This window comes from Muscardinus avellanarius (genome assembly GCF_963383645.1).
Source record: "Muscardinus avellanarius genome assembly, chromosome: 3".
NCBI lineage: Eukaryota > Metazoa > Chordata > Mammalia > Rodentia > Gliridae > Muscardinus > Muscardinus avellanarius.
The window spans coordinates 111,939,374-111,958,892 of NC_137788.1; the positions used below are offsets into that span (position 1 = coordinate 111,939,374).

Genomic DNA, 19,519 nt, shown 5'->3' on the forward strand with positions numbered 1-19,519 from the left:
CCCCACTCGGCCATTAGTCCCCGTCTTCTCTCTAGGACCTACAATCCAATGTCTGCGTGTGTGTGTGTGTGTGTGTGTGTGTGTGTGTGTGTGTGTGTGTTACTGGTCCCTCTTTCTCGTGTTTGGCTTAGTGACTGACTTTGTCCATCGTGTACATGAGGGAATTTCCCTCTCCCCCCTCCCATCAGCCCTCAGTCAGGTCACCTTATTTGCTCATCTATGATTTCCTTGCCTTCTTCATCTAGAGTTCCTCCTAGGACCGTTTTTCTCCCTGGCTTTTGCATATTAGGGAGAGCATCCAATTTCTTACTTTTTGTGACTGACTAATCTCACTGAGCATAATGTCCTCGAGTTCCATCCTTTTCCCTGCAAATGACATGATTTTGTTCTTCTTTATGGCTGAGCAAAATTCCATTGTGTACATATCCCCTAGATTTATAATCCATTCATCTGTTGATGGACATGCTGGCTACCTCAGCCTATCTATATCTAAATACCTATCTATATATCTATATAGATATATAGATATATTTTTTTTAAACACAGTCTTCTTAAGTTGCTGAGGTTGGCCACAAGACTGAACTGCGATCCTCCTCTGTCAGCCTCCCAAGTACTGGGATGGCAAGCAATCGCCACAATGCCTGGAAAATTTCTTCAAATTTAACTGCTATCATCTCTATCCGGTTTCATTTGAATTGTCTCACAGTTAATCATTTTTTCCATAAATCTCTTTATTTTGCTAAATCTCAAAAATAAAACCAATTGAGCTGGGCGCGGTGACTCACGCCTGTTATCCCAGTAGGTGGGAGGCTGAGACAGGAGGATCGCAGGTTTGAGGACAGCTTCAGCAAGTAGTGAGATTCTCAGCAACCTAGACAGACCGTTTTCAATATGAAATAAAATTGGGCTGGGGTATAGCTTGAGGATAGACTGCCTCTGGGTTCAATCCCCAGTATCACCAAAAAAATGAAAATAAAAAACAACTGTATAACCTAAAGTTTTTATGTTCCTCTAAAGAATGAATAAACTTGCTAGATTTTTTTTGATAGATGCCAGATAGTAGGGCACATTTTTACACAAATTATTTAACTTCCATCTGTTAGTTTTCCATCATTGTGACAAAATACCCACTTAGAAGCAGTGTGATAACCAGCTTGGGAGAAGGAGAGGTTAATTTGGCTTGCGGCTATAGCTTCCAAGCCTACCATCCCCATGAGCTCCCCCAGAGCCCTTCTCGAAATCTCTAGAACTGTCTTCCATCACTCCCAGCAGGGCCCAAGCCTCTCACCCCAGTGGATGATCAAATCATGCCCTCCCAGGCTGCTGTGCTTCACCCGGCAGGTCAGGCCGGCCGCCTCCCTGGCCGCCACATCCAGGGTCACTCGGAGATACCACGTCTGGTCCGAGTTGGGCATGACATCACTTCTCCAGGTGCCCGGCAGCTCCTGCTCACCCCGCATCCACATCACCCACACGGGCTTGGGGTGGAAGCCGGAGACGTGGCAGACCAGCAGCAGACGGCCGGGCCCCGGGCTGGGTACGCTGGACAGCCAGGCCTCGGGCCTCACTGGACAGGAGAAAATGGTGAGAAATGGAACTTTGGGCAAGTCTGCACAAAGCTCAAGGACTCAGTAGCGCTTTGAATGATAACTTCTTTTTCTCATCTAAAAAATAATCCTAAACCGGGCGTGGAGGCGCACGCTTGTAGTCCCAGTACTTGGGAGGCTGAGACAGAGGATCGCAGGTTCAGGGCCAGCCTTATCTTCTTAGGGAGGCCCTTTGCAACTCAGTGAGACCCTGTTTCAAAATAAAGAATAAAACCTAAGGCTGGGAGCTGGGCACGGTGGTACACACCTGTAATCCCAGCTCTTGGGAGGCTGAGACAGGAGGACTGCAAGTTCTCAGCCAGCCTCAGCTACTTAACGAGGCCCTCTGCAAGTTAGTGAGGCCCTGTTTCCAAATAAAGTATAAAAATTAAGGCTGGGGGTGTAACTTGGGTGTAACTTGGAGGTATAATGCCCCTGGGTTCCATCCTCAGAACCAAAAAAAAAAAAAAAAACCCTAAACTGAGCGTGGTGACGCACACTTATAATCCCAGTACTTGGGAGGCTGAAACAGGAGGATCACAGGTTCGCAGCCAGCCTCAGCTACTTAGTGAGGTCCTCTGCAACTTATTGAGACCCTGTTTCAAAATAAAGAATAAAAAAATAGGGCTGGGGGAATAGCTTGGAGGTAGAATGCCCTTGGGTTCATTTCCCAGTACTCCAAAATAATAATAATAATAATAATAATAATAATAATAATAATAATAACCCTAGCCAGGTGTAGTGGCACAGGCCTGTAATCCCAGTCTTTAGGAGTCTGAGACAGGAGGATCACAGATCCAAGGCCAGCTCACCAAGCTAGTGAGACTTTCAGCAACCTAGAAAGACCCTGTTTCAAAACAAAAGATTATAAAGGGGGGGATGTAAATTTGAGGTAGAAAAGCCCTGGGTTCAATTCTCAGTAATATATTCAATCAATTAATTAATCAATTAGTCAATCAATAAATATGAAAAATAATCCTAAAACCAGACATCTTTCCCTCTGGCCTCTCATGAGGTGTCAAAACTTTGATGAGAATTAAAAATTTAGAGACAGGAGTAAGTGCACCAGACATGGGCCGGGGAGGGAGAGAGGTAAGGAGACCGCCGGGCTCACCTTGCCGGGACAGTTCCGACCTCCCTGCGGCGGCCAGGCCTGCCAGGAGTCGCGGGCAGGTGTCACTCAGAAGGCTCTGCACTGCATCCCTCATATCTTGGTAGAGGTTGAGCACCTTGCAGACGATCTGGGCCCGACCCCCGGCTCCCGGACACGGCTCCCAGGAACTTCCTCGGAAACGCAGGAAATCCGATCCTTGGTACGCGCTGTTTAAGAAGCCCTCGAAGGTCTGCCCAGGATGCATTCTACACCCCGCAGATATCTGAAGCTCGAAGGGGTCTGAGGGCAGACAGAAGGGAAATGGATGTGGGAAGAATTACTGGGATGAACATAGACAATCGCAAGGAGGGGCGCTGTGGTGGTGCACGCCTCTGGTCCCAGGATTGGGAGGCTGAGACAGGAGGATTGCAGGCTTGCGGGCAGCCTCAGCAACTTCGCGAGGCCCTCGGCAACTGAGTGAGGCCCCTGTTTCCAAACAAAAAGTAAAGCTCGGCATGACGGCACATCTGCGGAATCCCAGAACTTGGGAGGCTGAGACAGGAAGATTGCGGGTTTGAGCAGTAACTTGGTGAGACCCTGTTTCAAGATAATAATAGGAAGAAGAAGAAGAAGAAGAAGAAGAAGAAGAAGAAGAAGAAGAAGAAGAAGAAGAAGAAGAAGAAGAAGAAGAAGAAGAAGAAGAAGAAGAAGAAGGAGGAGGAGGAGGAGGAGGAAGAGGAGGAGGAGGAGGAGGAGGAGGAGGAGGAGGAGGAGGAGGAGGAGGAGGAGGAGGGGAAGAAGAGGAAGAGGAAGAGGAAGAGGAAGAGGAAGAGGAAGAAGAAGAAGAAGAAGAAGAAGAAGAAGAAGAAGAAGAAGAAGAAGAAGAAGAAGAAGACATCGTCTGGGGTATAGCTCAGAGGTAGAATGCCCTGAGTGGTTTAATTCTTAATAAAAAAGGGAAAGAAATGGGATTGGGGGGGGAATGGTTGAGGACTCATTAGGAAGACTGGAGTTGAGATGGGACAGGAGAAGGAAATTTGTGGGAATAAAATGTGAAGATTGAGAAGCTTTGGGGAATAATTAATCAGAGGCGTGTCTATGGGAGAGCTATCAGAGCAGGAGATTGGGCTGGAGACGCCCCAGGAAGACTGGCGGGGGCAGCTCAGGCCCTCAGAGCCCTGGCCAGGGGAGGCTGCAGCAGCCTTACTAGCAGGTCCTGATTTGTAGAACTGGCAGGTGGGGGTGTCAAAAGATAAAGCAGAAAGGACCCCATGTGAGCCACAGGGAGCCTGGCAATCAGCTTGGGTGGGCTGGACCATGGCCAGCTCTCCATCTCCTCCTGGAGACCCCAGGCCAAAGATGGGCTTGGAACAAGCAACTCACATTCAAAGTGGAACTGGCTGGCGAAGGCCTGGGCTTCCTGGGTGAAGCCATAAAAGTACAGCTGGAAGAAAGACCGCAGGAACTTCAGCTCCTCTTGGCTGAAGTTTCCCTGGGGCCAGGGCTTCAGGAAGCGGATGGTGCCCAAGACGGGATCCCAGCCGTGAGTCTGTAGGTCACTGAGCCAGCCTGAGGCCTGGGTGCGGGCCCAGCTGCGGTTGGCGAAGGAGGAGACCTGGAGCATTCGGAAGGAGAGGGGCTCTTCCGGGGCTGGCCGATGGGGTCCTCGAGGCCGGGCAGCTGCGGGGAGAAGGCGGCGTGTCAAGAACAGAAGAGATGCATTGGGAGAAGAGGAGCCCAGAGCCGAAGGAAAGATAGATGAAGACAATTACAGGTTGCACCCACCTTAGTAGCCACTGCTCCCTAAGCCAGCTCCTCGGCCCCAATTCAGACACAGACACAGAGTGGGGTAAGAATGTCTCAGGAGCAGCCTGGGGGGCAGACTGCAAGGGTGACTTCTGGGATATGGCCCCCTTCAGCCAGGTGCTCCCTGGAGCTTCCTCTCCTGCCTGGGCCCAAGTCCCCTTTCCCCGGGGCTTCTTACCAGCAAACCTCTCCCCACAGCTCCCGAGGCCCACACAGAGCAGCAGGAGCAGCTGCAGCATCGTAGCGTGGCGTCGATGTCTTGGCCAGAAGAGAGCCCCGGGGACTCAGCACCTGTGCCCTCCCCTCACCCTCTCATGGATTCCTCTGCTCCTCTGCAGCGCAGACCAGACCGCTGCCTCGTCCCACTTCCCCATCGGAAACCTCAGCGCCCCCCTAGCCCCAGCCTCCCATGGCTCCCTCGCTTCCCTCCACCCCTCCCACGGCCGCCTGCTGGGTGATCTCCCTGCTCTCTCCTGCGCCCCTGCGCCCCAACCTCTGCTGCAGCACAAGCTTCACAAATGCAGGCGTCCCGGGCAAAGTGTCAGCTGTGATCAGCTCAAGTGTCAAGAGCATCTGGCCTTGGAGAAAGCAAGCCCACTCTGGGGCGCCCGGGGTTCTGGTCCCATCGCCCCTCCAGCAGGTGACCACTGCTGGCCCATTCGGGGTCTCCTCAGTCTGGCACCAGGCCTCCTTCTCCCCCAATTCTTGGTCCTCCTTGTCTTGATCTACTGATCTATATTTTTGGGGAGGTGGTAGGATTGAACCCGGGCTCATCCTATCTGTAAACTACACCCCATCTCTTTTTTTTTTTTTTTTTTTTTGAAACATGGTCTCACTAAATTGCTAAGGCTGGCTGTCATCCTGTCTCAGCCTCCCAAGTACTGGGATTACAGGGGTGTGCTAACACTCCCAGGTTTTTTTTTGCTTTTTCCTTTTTTTTTTTTTTTTTGGTCAAAACAATCTGTGTGTGTGTGTGTGTGTGTGTACACGCGTGCACACGCAGTACTGGGGATAGAACCCAGGGGCATTCTACCTCCAAGCTATACCCTCAGCCCTATTTTTTCTTCTTTATTTTAAAACAAGGTCCCACTGAGTTGCAGAGAGCCTCACTAAGTAGCTGAGGCTGTCTGTGAACCACAATCCTCCTGTCTCAGCCTTCCAAATGTTGGGATTACCAGTGTGCGACACCACGCCTGGCTAGTGGTCAAAACAACCTTTATTTGCATAGGGATTATAAGGATATCTGTGGCCGATGGCCTTGATGTTGACTGATGAAAAGTCGTCGCTCCCATGAATACAACAAAGTCACAACATGGCAGCTGGAGAGAGATGTGTCTACTCCTACCATCCCTCCTCTTGCATCTTGATTTTATTGAGAGTCATAATCAAAACACTATAAAGATACTATTAATCACAGAAAATAACAAATAAATCATGGAGTGAGTCAGGGAAGAGCAACCAGGCAGTCACAGATGAATCAGGGAGGGAAGGAATAAACAAGGAACTCGCTTATTGATCAGGGGCCCTGGTTATGGGTCAGGGTCCCTGGTTATCAATCAGGGTCCCTGGTTATGGGTCAGGGTCCCTGGTTCCCTGGTTATCAGTCAGGGTCCCTTCGGTTGGGGCCCCTGGTTATTGGTCAGAGTCCCCGGTTATTGGCCAGGGTCCCTGGTTATTGGTCAGGGTCCCTAGTTATCAATTAGGGTTCCTGGCTATTGGTCAGGGCCGCTGGCTATTGGTCAGGGCCCCTGGTTATCATTTAGGGCCCCTGGCTATTGGTCAGGGCCCCTGGCTATCGGTCAGGGTTCCTGGTTATTGGACAGAGTCCCTGGTTATTGGCCAGGGTCCCTAGTTATCAATTAGGGTCCCTGGTTATGGGTCCCATTTGCTCCTTGGAAAGTTGTCTGCCAATTCCACTTGGGTGAGTGGTTTGTGTCCCTCTCAAGCTGGACCAAGGTTCAAAATAAAGAATAAAAAATAAGGCTGGGGGTGTAGCTTGGAGATAGGATGTCCCTGGGTTCCATCCCTAGTACAATAATAATAATAATAATAATAATAATAATAATAATAATAATGATGATGTTGCAAGCTTGAAGTAAGGTAAATCCTCTCTCCCCGGATCCTTATCCACTCGCCCGTGTTTGCTCGGTTGGCAAGTGCTTCCTGCCACTGCGCTCTGGCTCCCAGGTCTCCAAGTCTACTTCTGCTGCTCTGGTCAGCATTTCTGCAGCTATAATAATAATAAATTTAAAAGTTAACATGTAACTTAGAGGAAAGGAGATTTATTTTCTTATGATTTCAGGTTCAGGCCATGTGAGGCCGGGGACCACAGATCTTAGAGGAGAGCACATGGGCTGCACTCACATCATGGAGGCTGGGAGAGAGAGAGAGAGAGAGAGAGAGAGAGAGAGAGAGGGAGAGAGAGAGAGAGAGAGAGAGAGAGAGAGAGAGGAAGAAGAAGAAGAAGAAGAAGAAGAAGAAGAAGAAGAAGAAGAAGAAGAAGGAAGAAGAAGGAGAAGGAGAAGAAGAAGAAGAAGAAGAAGAAGAAGAAGAAGAAGAAGAAGAAGAAGAAGAAGAAGAAGAAGAGGAGAGGAGATGAGAGGAGAGGGAAGAGAGAGAGGAGAGAGAGAGGAGAGAGAGAGAGGGAGGGAGGGAGGGAGGGAGGGAGGGAGGGAGGGAGGAGAAAAAGAGAGGGAGAGAGAGAGGAGAGAGGGGGGAGGGAGGGAGAGAGAGAGGAGAAAGAGAGAGGGAGGGAGGGAGAGAAGAGGAAAGGAGAGAGAGAAAGAGAGAGTGAGAGAGAGAGAGACAGAGAGACAGAGACAGAGACAGAGAGAGAGAAGGATTGAGAGATTGGGTGCTGGGAGAGGAGGAACCATAAATACAATCCCCAAAGCTGTGCCCACAGGGACCACCTCCTCCAGCCACATCCTACCAGCCTATCCAGTACCACCCAGGCAGGTTCAGTACTGTGGACTTATCCACCACTGGGATTACAGCTCTCCTGATTCAGCTACAGCAGCCCTGAAAATTAATAAATGAGCTCTTAGGGGACAGTTGACATCTAACTATGGCATCTGCTCTTGTTGCTTGTCTGGCCTGACCTCCCTGGACCCTGGATCTCTCAGCTATCTCTTCCTTCTGCTTTCTCAAAGTTACTATCAGAAGACAAGGGGAAGATATGCAACATCTATATGTCTATAGATACAGGCATCCAGGGGTAGGTATACAACCCACGGTCCATAGAGGGAAAAAAGTGGCTACAACAGATTGGTGCGATGACCAGATACTAGGAAGAAAATACCCTTCTGCTTAGTTGCCCCAGGAGACCGATTGTCACCACGGGTGAGAGCACCGTTGACTGGGCATGACCTAGAGGTGGTGAGCTGGGGGCAGGCAGGTCTTCACGGGTGCTGCTGTGTGGTCCTCTCTGTGAGCCTGTCTAGAAGCTTGCAACCAGCTGCACCCTGGGCATCAAGGAAGAGCTAGCCCAGGCATGTCGGCTTCTTATCACAGGCCAGAGCTGTGAGCACTGGTCCCCCCAGGTGGTGTCTGGTTGGAGAAAAGTTTTGTTGGACACAAGGAAAATGGTGCTTGGGGACTGGAATGTCCACGGAAAAACTGAGTGTTGCCTCGAGTCTTTATTTTCATACCCCTAGCATTGACAGTGTTTGTCAGGACATCCTGAAGACCATGAAAGCACTGTTACTCTCTCTGGTTATCATATAGTCATTCAACTGATGCACAGTGCCCGTACAGATCCAAGAAGTATACCAGACACTAAGAGTTCAGAAGATAGAAGTCTAGGCGGGGCATGCCAGCCGGGGCCCGGGTCGCGGGACTCTGGGCCCCGGGCCGGACCGCGCGTAGCACGCCAGACCCCTGGAGAAACCGGGCCCAGTAAGACCCTGGGTCCCAGGCAGGGGTCGTGCGGGGCACGCCAGCCGGGGCCCAGGTCGCAGAACTCTGGGCCCTGGGCCAGACCACGCATAGCACACCAGACCCCTGGAGAAACCGGGCCCAGTAAGACCCTGGGTCCCGGGCAGGGGTCATGCAGGGCACGCCGGAACCCCGGAACAGCCAGGGCCCGAGTCACGGGACCCTGGGCCCCGGGCCGGACTGCGCATAGCACGCCAGATCCCTGGAGAAACCAGGCCCAGTAAGACCCTGGGTCCCGGGCAGGGGTTGGGCGGGGCACGCTGGACCCTGGAACAGCCGGGCCCTGGGTCACAGGACTCTGGGCCCCAGGCAGAGTAGTGCGGAGCACACTGGAACCATGGGGAAACCGGGCAGGGTCACAGTGCTACTGAGTGCCTGATCCCACTACCTCCTCAAACCACACATACTGTCTTCTCTTATTGAAAAAAAAAAAGGAAAAGGAAAAGAAAAAGGAAAAATATCGGAGAGGGGTTAAGAAGGCCGTGGCAGATGCCAAGATACTGGAGATGCAGACAAAACTTATCCAAATGCACTGGAACTCATGGAAAAATTTCCCGTGAAGGAGGACTGCTGTTTCTCTATATTGTTAAGAATCTTGGACATCACCTGTAAGGAGGGAGTTTAGCGGAGACCAAGGAGAAAGGCGGTGTTGAAAGCGGTCTCCGCGATGGTGGTGGAGACTTGTATTCAGGAGAAGCAGAAATCGGATCCTACCAACCTTATTTTTTTTTTTTTTGAGAAATTACACCTAATGTCGAATGCTACCGTCACACATGCTTAGGAACACTGGACAACATTCAGAGTGGAAAAAGAGCTTGGGAAAGATTTGAAATGGTGGAGGCAGTGGCAATGACAGTGGCCAGTACTCAGGGGAGGCAGGGATCTGATGCATTACACCTGGAACCTTTGGAATAATAACCCCAGAGGCAGAATGCTACCACCACGCACCCTCGAGAACGTGGGACAATTGGTTGGGCGAAGAGGGTGCTTAAATTGGAGCCTGTAGAGGGGTGAGGCCGGCGACGGACACAGAAAAGCTGGGATTGGAACATGCCGTGAGGCAAGGCCGGTGCTGGAGCCTCCAAGGCTGGGATCGGAGCCTGCCTAGGGGTTAGGCCAGTGCTGGGGCCAGTGAGGCCAGGATCGGAGCCTGCCATGAGGCAAGGCCAGTGCTGGGGCCTTCGAGGCCAGGATCGGAGCCTGCCAAGGGGTTAGGCTGGTGTCGGGGCCAGCAAGGCCAGGATCGGAGTCTGCCGTGAGGCAAGGCCGGTGCTGGGGCCTTCGAGGCAGTGACTGGAGCCTGCCAAGGGGTTAGGCCAGTGCCAGGGCCAATGGCCGACATTGGAGCCTGCTGTGAGGCAAGGCCACTACTGGGGCCTCCGAGGCCAAGATCGGAGTATGCCGAGGGGTTGGGCCGATGCTGGGGCCAGTGAGGCCGGGATCGGAGCCTGCCGTGAAGCAAGGCCAGTGCTGGGGCTTCTGAGGCTGGGATCGGAGCCTGCCGAGGGGTTAGGCTGGTGCCGGGGCCAGCGGCCAACATCGGAGCCTTCCGTGAGGCAAGGCCACTACTGAGGCCTCCGAGGCCGGGATCCGAGCCTGCTGAGGAGTTAGGCTGGTGCTGGGGCCAGCGAGGCCAGCATCGGAGCCTGCAGTGAGGCTAAGCCAGTGCTGGAGCCTCCAAGGCCGGGATCGGAGCCTGCCGAGGGGTTAGGCCAGTGCCGGGGCCAATGGCCGGCATCGGAGTGGCCATGAGGCAAGGCCGCTACTGGGGCCTCCGAGGCTGGGATTGGAGCCAGCTGAGGGGTTAGGCTGGTATCGGGGCCAGCAAGACCAGAATCGGGGCCTCCCATGAGGCAAGGCCGCTGCTTGAGCCAGCGAGGTCTGGATCAGTCCACTGGGTAGCCAGGCCACTACTGGGGCCATCAAGAGTGGGATCACTACTTGCAACACGGCATGCACAGAGAAATATCGCAGAAAATAAAAATCAGATGCTTCCCCTAATCAGCAAAAACTAGGAGGAAAGGGGCAACAGGAAGAGGTCGAGCTATAGAAAGGGCCCTATAGTGAAGCAACTAAGGTGACCAATCAGAGGGTATGGAATAGGGGAGGATGGAGCCTCTTTAAAATGCAGGAGATACGCAGGGGTCGCGGGCTGGGCACGCCAGATGGGGCCCGGGTCGCGGGACTCTGGGCCCCAGGCCGAACTGCGAGTAGCACGCCAGACCCCTGGAGAAACCAGGCCCAGTAAGACGCTGGGTTCTGGGCGGGGGTCGCGGGCGGGGCACGCCTAATGGGGCCCGGGTCGCGGGACTCTGGGCCCCTGCCGAACTGCGCGTAGCACGCCAGACCCCTGGAGAAACCAGACCCAGTAAGACGCTGGGTTCTGGGCAGGGGTCGCGGGCTGGGCACGCCAGATGGGGCCCGGGTCGCGGGACTCTGGGCCCCAGGCCGAACTGCGAGTAGCACGCCAGACCCCTGGAGAAACAAGGCCCAGTAAGACGCTGGGTTCTGGGCAGGGGTCGCGCGCGGCGCACAAAAGCCGGGGCCTGGGTCGCGGGACCCTGGGCCCCGGGCCGAACTGCGCGTAGCACGCCAGACCCCTGGAGAAACCAGGCCCAGTAAGACGCTGGGTTCTGGGCGGGGGTCGCGGGCGGGGCACGCCTAATGGGGCCCGGGTCGCGGGACTCTGGGCCCCTGCCGAACTGCGCGTAGCACGCCAGACCCCTGGAGAAACCGGACCCAGTAAGACGCTGGGTTCTGGGCGGGGGTCGCGGGCTGGGCACGCCAGATGGGGCCCGGGTCGCGGGACTCTGGGCCCCTGCCGAACTGCGCGTAGCACGCCAGACCCCTGGAGAAACCAGACCCAGTAAGACGCTGGGTTCTGGGCAGGGGTCGCGGGCTGGGCACGCCAGATGGGGCCCGGGTCGCGGGACTCTGGGCCCCAGGCCAAACTGCGAGTAGCACGCCAGACCCCTGGAGAAACAAGGCCCAGTAAGACGCTGGGTTCTGGGCGGGGGTCGAACACAGGGCACGCCAGCTGGGGCCCGGATCGCGGGACTCTGGGTCCCGGCCGAACTGCGAGTAGCACGCCAGACCCCTGGAGAAACCGGGCCCAGAACAGAAAAAGATAAAGAAAAATATCGGAGAGGTGGTAAGAAAGCCGTTATGGATGCCAGGACACTGGAGATGCAGACAAAACTTATCTAAATGCACTGGAACTTATGGAAAAATTCGCCGTGAAAGAGGACTGCTATCTCTCTATATTGTTAAGAATCTCAGACATCACATATAAGGAGAGAGTTTAGCGGAGACCAAGGAGAAATGCGGTGTTGAAAGAGTTCTTCGCGATGGTGGTAGAGACTTGTATTCAGGAGAAGCAGAAACCGGATCTTACCAACTTTATTTTTTTGGAGAAATTACACCAAATGTCGAATGCTACCATCACGCATGCTTAGGAACACTGGACAACATTCAGAGTGGAAAAAGAGCCTGGGAAGGATTTGAAACGGTGGAGGCAGTGGCAATGCCAGTGGCCAATATTTGGGGGAGGCAGAGATCTGATACATTACAACTGGAACCTTTGAAATACTAACCACAGAGACAGTGATCGGAACCTGCTGAGGGGTTAGGCGGGCGCCGGGGCTAGTGGCCGACATCGGAGCTTGCTGTGAGGCAGGGCCACTACTGAGGCCTCCGTGGCCGGGATTGGAACCTTCAGAGGGGTTAGACCGATGCTGGGGCCAGCGAGGCCGGCATTGGAGCCTGTCATGATGCAAGGCTTGTGCTAGGGCCTCCGAGGTCGGGTCCGGAACTTGCTGAGGGGTTAGGCCGGTGCTGGGGTCAGCGAGGCCGGCATCGGAGCCTGCCGTGAGGCAAGGCCAGTGTTGGGGCCCCCGAGGACGGGACTGGAGCCTGCTGAGGGGTTAGGCAGGTGCTGGGGCCAGCGAGGCTGGCATCAGAGCCTGCCATGAGGCAAGGCCGGTACTTGGGCCTCCGAGGCAAGGATAAGAGCCTGCCGAGGGGTTAGGCCGGTGCTGGGGCCTCCGAGGCCAGGATAAGAGCCTGCTGAGGGGTTAGACCGGTGCTGGGGCCAGCGAGGCCGGCATCGGAGCCTGCCTTGAGGCAAGGCCGGTACTGGGGCCTCTGAGGCCTGGATCGGAGCATGCCGAGGGGTTAGGCCGGTGCTGGGGCCAGCGAGGCCGGCATCGGAGCCTGCCGTGAGGCAAGGCCGGTACTGGGGCCTCCGAGGCCAGGATAAGAGCCTGCCAAGGGGCTAGGCCGGTGCTGGGGCCAGCGAGGCCGGCATCGGAGCCTGCCTTGAGGCATGACCAGTGCTGTGGCCTCCGAGGCCGGGATCGGAGCCTGCCGAGGGGTTAGGCCGCTGCTGGGGCCAGCGAGGCTGGCATCGGAGCCTGCCGTGAGGCAAGGCCGGTACTGGGGCCTCCGAGGCCAGGATAAGAGCCTGCCGAGGGGTTAGGCCGGTGCTGGGGCCAGTGAGGCCGGCATCGGTGCCTGCCGTGAGGCAAGGCCGGTACTGGGGCCTCTGAGGCCAGGATAAGAGCCTGTCAAGGGGTTAGGCCGGTGCTGGGGCCAGTGAGGCCGGCATCGGAGCCTGCCGTGAGGCATTACCAGTGTTGGGGCCTCCGAGGCCGGGATTGGAATCCTGCCAAGGGGTTAGACCGGTGCAGGGGCCAATGGCCAGCATCGGAGCCTGGCGTGAGGCAAGTTCACTCCTGCGGCCTCCAAGGTCGGGACCAAAGCCAGCTTAGGGGTTTGACCGGTTCAGGGGCCAGCGAGACCAGAACTGGGTCCTCCCATGAGGCAAGGCCGCTGCGTGAGCCAGCGAGGTCTGGATCAGTCCACTGAGTAGCCAGGCCACTACTGGGACCATCAAGAGTGGGATTGGTACTTGCAACGCAGCATGCACAGAGAAATATCGCAGAAAATATAAATCAGACGCTTCTCTTAATCAGCAATAACTAGGAGGAAAAGGGCAACAGGAAGAGGTTGAGCTATAGAAAGGGCCCTATAGTGAAGCAACTAATGTGATCAATCAGAGGGTATGTAATACTGGAGGACGGAGCCTCTTTAAAATGCAGGAGGTACATAAACAAATGTATCAAAGTAAATCACCAAAGAAGTGTGGGATGGAGGGAGGGGGAGGGAATGGGACGGGGGCTGGAGGAGGGCTAATTGGATGATGTGTGCTTGTATATCCTCTCAAGTCTTGTACTCCAATGTGATTGATATATGACTACAATGCACCAATTTAAAAAATAAATTAATTAAAAAAATAAAAAAAACAAAAAAAAACAAAGTAATCTAAATAGAAAAAAAAAATGCAGGAGATACATAAACAAATGTATCAAAGTTAATCACCAAACAAGCATGGTATCAAGGGAGGGAGAGGGAATGGGATGGGGATTGGATGAGGGCTGACTGGATGATATGTGCTTGTATATCCTCTCAAGTCTTGTATTCCAATGTGATATATGATTACAATGCACCAATAAAAAATAAAAATAAAAATAAATAAATAAAAGAATATAGAAGTCTAGTATATTCTTTACTGGAAGATATAAAGCAAAATCTAACCTCAAATTTGTGTGTGTGTGTGTGTGTGTGTGTTGCTAGTGATTGAACCAGGGACATTCTACTCTGAGCTATATCTGAGAGTGTAGCCCGGAGGTAGAAAGCCCCTGGGTTCCATCCTCAGTACCACACACAAAAAAAGAATATTATACTTTAATTTGATAAGATTATCTTGTATGCTTTTGGAAATTTTCAAATATCTTGAGGTATTCTCATTTACATATTCTTCCAGTCATTAAATAAATATTTATCAAGCACTGGCTACATGCCAGCCATTTTACAGAGAGCTAGAGATATAATGGTAGTTCAAATTAATGTAGGGAAGATGGGTGTGGTGGTGCTCACCTTGTATTCCTAGTGCTTGAGAGACTGAGAGGGGAGGATACAGATTCGAGGCCAGGTTCAGCAATTTAGCAAGATCCTATTTCAAAATAAAAAGTACTGGGGTTATAACTTGGAGGTAGAATGCCCCTGTGTTCAATTCTCAGTAAGAAATAATAATAAAATAACAACAACAATAATAATAATAATAATAATAATAATAATAATAATAATAATAGGAGGAGGAGGAGAGAGAGATGGAGCTTGTCCTGGTAAGGCTTAACATGGAGAGAAAATAACATAAAAATTAATATATAAACAAGATTGTCATAATACTGAATTTAAAAGTATCCAGGCTGTACAGTAACAAATGAGAGAAATAGACTAGGTCATGGAAGTAAAAAAAAAAAAAGATTCCCAGAACCCATATGTAAGTCCTGAGGGAAAATTAAGAGTTAACCTGGAAGCCGGGCATGGTGGTGCACGCTTGTAATCCCAGTACTTGGGAGGCTGAGACAGGAGGATCTCAGGTTCGTGGCCAGCCTCAGTATTTAGTGAGGCACCACAACTTAGTGAGACCCTGTTTCAAAATAAAGAATAAGCCAGGCGTGGTAGCGCACGCTTGCAATCCCCGCGCTTGGGAGGCAGAGACAGGAGGATCGCGCAGGTTCGAAGCCAGCCGCGCGCACTGGCTTAGGAGACCCTGTTTCCAAATAAAAATGTAAAAATAGGTCTGAGAGTGTAGCCCGGAGGTAGAAGGGCTTCCAGGAACCCCAGTACCACCAAAAAAAATTAATTAATTAATTTAATTAAATAAGGAATAAAATAGGGCTGGGGGTGTAGCTTGGAGGTAGATGTCCCTGGATTCCATCCCTAGTACCGCAAAAAAAAAAAAAAAAAAAAAAAAAGAGTTAACCTGGAAAGAAGAAACAAAAGCCCAGCAAATACAGGGAGCATCTCCCATATGAGGAACCGAAAGGACCGCAGTCCACATGTATTTCACAATAAAGCTTCCCGAGTAGTATTAGAGTGTGCTTCTCTATTTTAACCATGTCTTTTGTCTGAGCGCATGGGGCTAAGGTAATTTGGGTCCACAGGATTCAGTGGAACTCTGGATTCATATTTAAGCAATGAGCTCAGGAAATGAGTCACCTGTCGGTGGTCCACCCAGCTGGCCTGTAGCATCTTGCCATTTTCAGCTCAGCAGGACGTGTGTCAGAGATCATTCTTCTACCCATTCATTGAGTTCTCGGGTTCTAGGTGTTGTCAAAATGGTGGTGGCATGGCGTCTCCCTTCACCCCCTCTATGTTAGGCAAACGTGACCCAGAGCCGAGCGCCTCACTCAAGCATTCTTCCACGGCCTTTTGATCATCCATCAAGGCCTCCGTTGAAGCTCTGTGGTCCTGTGCCTGCTGACACTAAGTCCCCAGAAAGGCGGAACTGTTCTCCGCGCATGCTGACACCATGCAGGTCCAGAGATGCTTCAGCGATTCTAACCCCTAACTTCTCCAGTCATTCTGGGGAACTTCCAGAATGGTGGAGGCGGAGAGAGGAGGATCTTGGCTAATCTTACTCTTCCCTTCAAACAGTGATAAACCTAGACGAGATTTTTATTTTTTAAATCACATTGGCTCTGGAAATGCATCAGAGGTAGACAGCAAATTGAGAAGTGTTTATTCTAGTGAACAGGTGGCCCTGGGCACACACAGACATCAGCACAGTGCCTTCTCTGCCCTGGACCAGGGCACTGGATGCTGTCTCACCCCACTTAGAATGACGTTCTCTACTTCCATCAATTTTCCTGCAAGTGACATAATTTCACTTCTTTGTTGTCTGAAACTCCGCCTTCTGCTTTTCTCTGGGACCCTCCCACGGTCACATTCGCAGATCCCCTTTTGTTAATCTCAGCTCGAATCAGAAGTTTCTCTAGAAAGGCATTGGCTTGGGATGGCTTACTTTTCCTGGATAAGAAAACAGTGGAGGACAAATCACCTAAAATTGATTTAAACTTGCATTTTAATGCATCATTACAAATGTAAGGGGGTGTTTTGTCTGATCATATGTTTTTTCAAAGAACTCAAATATTATTTCTGTTTCTCTTTTCTTTTGTCGAAAGATAAAAATTTCAGCAAGGTGTGGTGGCGCGCACTTGTAATCCCAGCATTCGGGAGGCTAAGACAGGAGGACCGTGGTTCTCGGCCAGCCTCAGCTACTTAGTGAGGCCCTCTGCAACTCAGGGCGACCCTATTTCCAAATAAAGTGTGAAATAGGTCTGGGAGTACAAAAAGTCCCTGGGTTCTACCCCCCAGTACCACAAAACAAACAAACAAACAAACAAATAATAAAAACAGCTAGGGGTGTAGCTCAAAGGTATAATGCCCCTGGTTCAATCCCCAGCATCACATACACACACACACAAAAAAAAAGTCAATAGTGTTTCTATACATGAACAGTGAGCTATCAGAATAGGAAATTCAGAAAACAATTCCATCTATGGTAGCAACAACAAGAATAAAATACCCAGCAATAAACAAAGAAATGAAGACAGAAAATTATAATGCAATGATAAAAATCAATTGAGGTAGGCAAATAAATGAAAAATCAACCCATATTCATGAATTGGAAGAATTGATATTGTTAAAATGTTCCTATTTTTCTAAGTGACCTACAGACTCAATGTAATAGTGAGATCAGAAGTGAGTCTACACTTATTTATGGTAACTTACGTTCAACAACAGAGCCAAGCTGGGCATGGTGACCCCGCCTGTAATCCCAGTACTTGGGAGGCTGAGACAGGAGGATCACGGGTCTGAGATTGGCCTCAGCAAATTAGCAAGAAAGATCCTGTTTCAAATTTTTTTTTAAAATTAAAAGGTGTCTGGGGGTATAGCTCAGAGGTAGAGTGCTCCTGGGTTCAATCCTCAGTACCAAAAATAAAACATAAAAATTTTAAAAAATAAAGAGCAGAGAATTCCAGTTGGAAAGGGGTGAATTCGATGAATAACATTGAAAACACTGAATACATAGATGAACAAGTTGGACCCTTATCTCACACCATCTACGAAAATCAGATCAAAATGGACTTAATGGAAGACTTACACGGAAGAACTGAATCCAAGAATCTACTGGAAGAAAACAAGTAAAAAATGTTCCACCGCCATCACTGAACACATTCTGTAATTATGTGATGAGATTTCTGTATTTCCTTCAAAAAAAAAGTACGATTTACACATCCAGTGATATTACTGTAGACTTTAGAGAACTTAATAAAATGCTAACAAAGGGGAAAATAACATCAGCTTCTCTTATCATATTTACAAGCATTCAATTGTCAACCAAAGTTTTTATAAGATAAAATTTTATCTTTCCATCTGAACTACGGGTTATTTTCCTTAAGAACACAGGACAGTGGTGGCCAGGGCAATCCCCCGGAAGTCCTGTGTGCTCAGTGAGACCTTTTCAGAGGCTCACTTTTCTTTTTCTTTTTTTATAATTTTTTATTTTTAATTTTTTTTTCATGTGGACCATATCAGAGGCTCACTTTTCTTCTCAGCAACTGTTTTATCTTCCAATTCTTCTCACAGAGCTAAAACTACTTTCTATAATTAACTTCCACTAGATTTACAAATTCAAAGTCTATTCCTTACAAATCCAACTCTATAGCTTTTAACATCATCTTCCTGAAGCCTCATTCTCTTTTCAGAAAACACCTTCCCTTAAGACAAACATTCCATTCGTGTGAGCTTATCAAGGCACGGCTGCCCCCGATCTTCCAGCGAAGGGGTGCAGAAGCATCTCCTTGCAGTGTTGACCCAAAGCACCAAGCATCGCTTTTACCTCCTAGCACATCATCCTCAGATCCCCCAAAAAAAACCTTGTATAATGATTTCTAAAACCACCTTGAACTCAGTAACAAACCCACTTATCTCCCACATTTTTTAACTCTCATGCAATTTTCTCGCCTGTTTTCTTACACCCTTGCTCATCAGCTGACAGGTAGCGTTACCGTCCCAGCCATCCACAGGATCTGGGTCCACAGGTTCCAAAGAAGTGGAGTAGGATCTGAGCCCTCACTGTGTCAGATCCAAATGGAAATCCTGCTGTTTTCCCCACCAGCCACCTTTAATGCCACCTGTGTGATGTAGCCAAGGAAGTTTTGAGTCGTGTTAGCGTATCTTAGTGTAGTACTGTCTGATTTCTATTTTTTGCAGACTACAAATGTTCTATGACAGCCAATACATCATTTGACACAATATAACTAAATTGAATTGACTTGAATTTGCAAAATAAGACTTAGCGTTTTCATGATTTAAGTATGGATAGTTTTACCTAAAAAAAAATCTATGTAGTAAAGGCGTGCTCCCTAAAGGGATGCCACTGGAAGATACTGTGAACCTATAAATTGTGAGGACATGAGAGGCCTTAGGCCGTAGGATGCATTACCCAGGGAGACTGCAGGACCCCAGCCCACACTCTTTCCACCACAGTCTGCCCTGGACACGAGGCACGGAGCTCTAGAATTGACTGATTGTCCTGCTGGTTGACCCCTCTGCCGATTTTCCTATTCCTCCCTTGACCGTGCTCAACTTTAAAATGAAAAAGAAAAAAAAAAAATGGAGCCAGGCTTGGTGGCACACGCTTGGTAATCCTGGCATTCGGGAGGCTGAAACAGGAGGATGGCGGTTCACAGCCAACCTCAGCTATTTAGCGAGGCCCTTTGCAACTCAGTGAGATCCTGTTTCAAAATAAAGAACATAAAATAGGGCTGTGGGGTGTAGCTCAGAGGTCGAATGCCCCTGGGTTCCATCCCCAGTACCGCAAAAAAAATAAATAAATAAAATAGAATTTAAAAAAAAAACAGGGGCTTGCATTAAATTTGCCTTGAGTATCAGAGGAGACTCTGGACATGGACTTTTGAGAAGTTCTGGAACAAATGACTCTGGGACTCTTAGTGAAGGGAGGAATACATTTAGCACTGAGATGGGTAAACCTTTGGGGGCCAGGTGCAAAACATAGGACTCGAACACATGTGATGTCTTCCCAGAGGGTCACATGTTAAAGGCTTGGTCGGCAGTCTGACTTGCTGATTAGAAGATGTGATGTGCCTGTAGCAGGCATTGCTTTATGGAGGTCCTTAGTCCATTGGGAATATACTCCCAGGGTGATGACAGGATCCTGGCCTGT

The 19,519-nt window shown here is 50.4% G+C and overlaps 1 protein-coding gene across 1 annotated transcript in view; it reads right to left on the reverse strand.

The window, feature by feature from the left end:
• Positions 1 to 1,259: 1,259 nt before the first annotated feature.
• Positions 1,260 to 19,519, reverse strand: part of CD1E (CD1e molecule) — a gene marked incomplete at both ends in the record, with an annotated part of 26,232 nt that continues 7,972 nt past the window's right edge. Inside the window, 5 exons of the mRNA XM_080691555.1 lie at positions 1,260 to 1,567; positions 2,701 to 2,979; positions 4,063 to 4,359; positions 4,664 to 4,743; positions 4,979 to 5,218. Of these exons, the coding sequence (XP_080547681.1) occupies positions 1,260 to 1,567; positions 2,701 to 2,979; positions 4,063 to 4,359; positions 4,664 to 4,743; positions 4,979 to 5,218 (1,204 nt within the window). The remainder of the gene's footprint in view (positions 1,568 to 2,700; positions 2,980 to 4,062; positions 4,360 to 4,663; positions 4,744 to 4,978; positions 5,219 to 19,519) is intronic.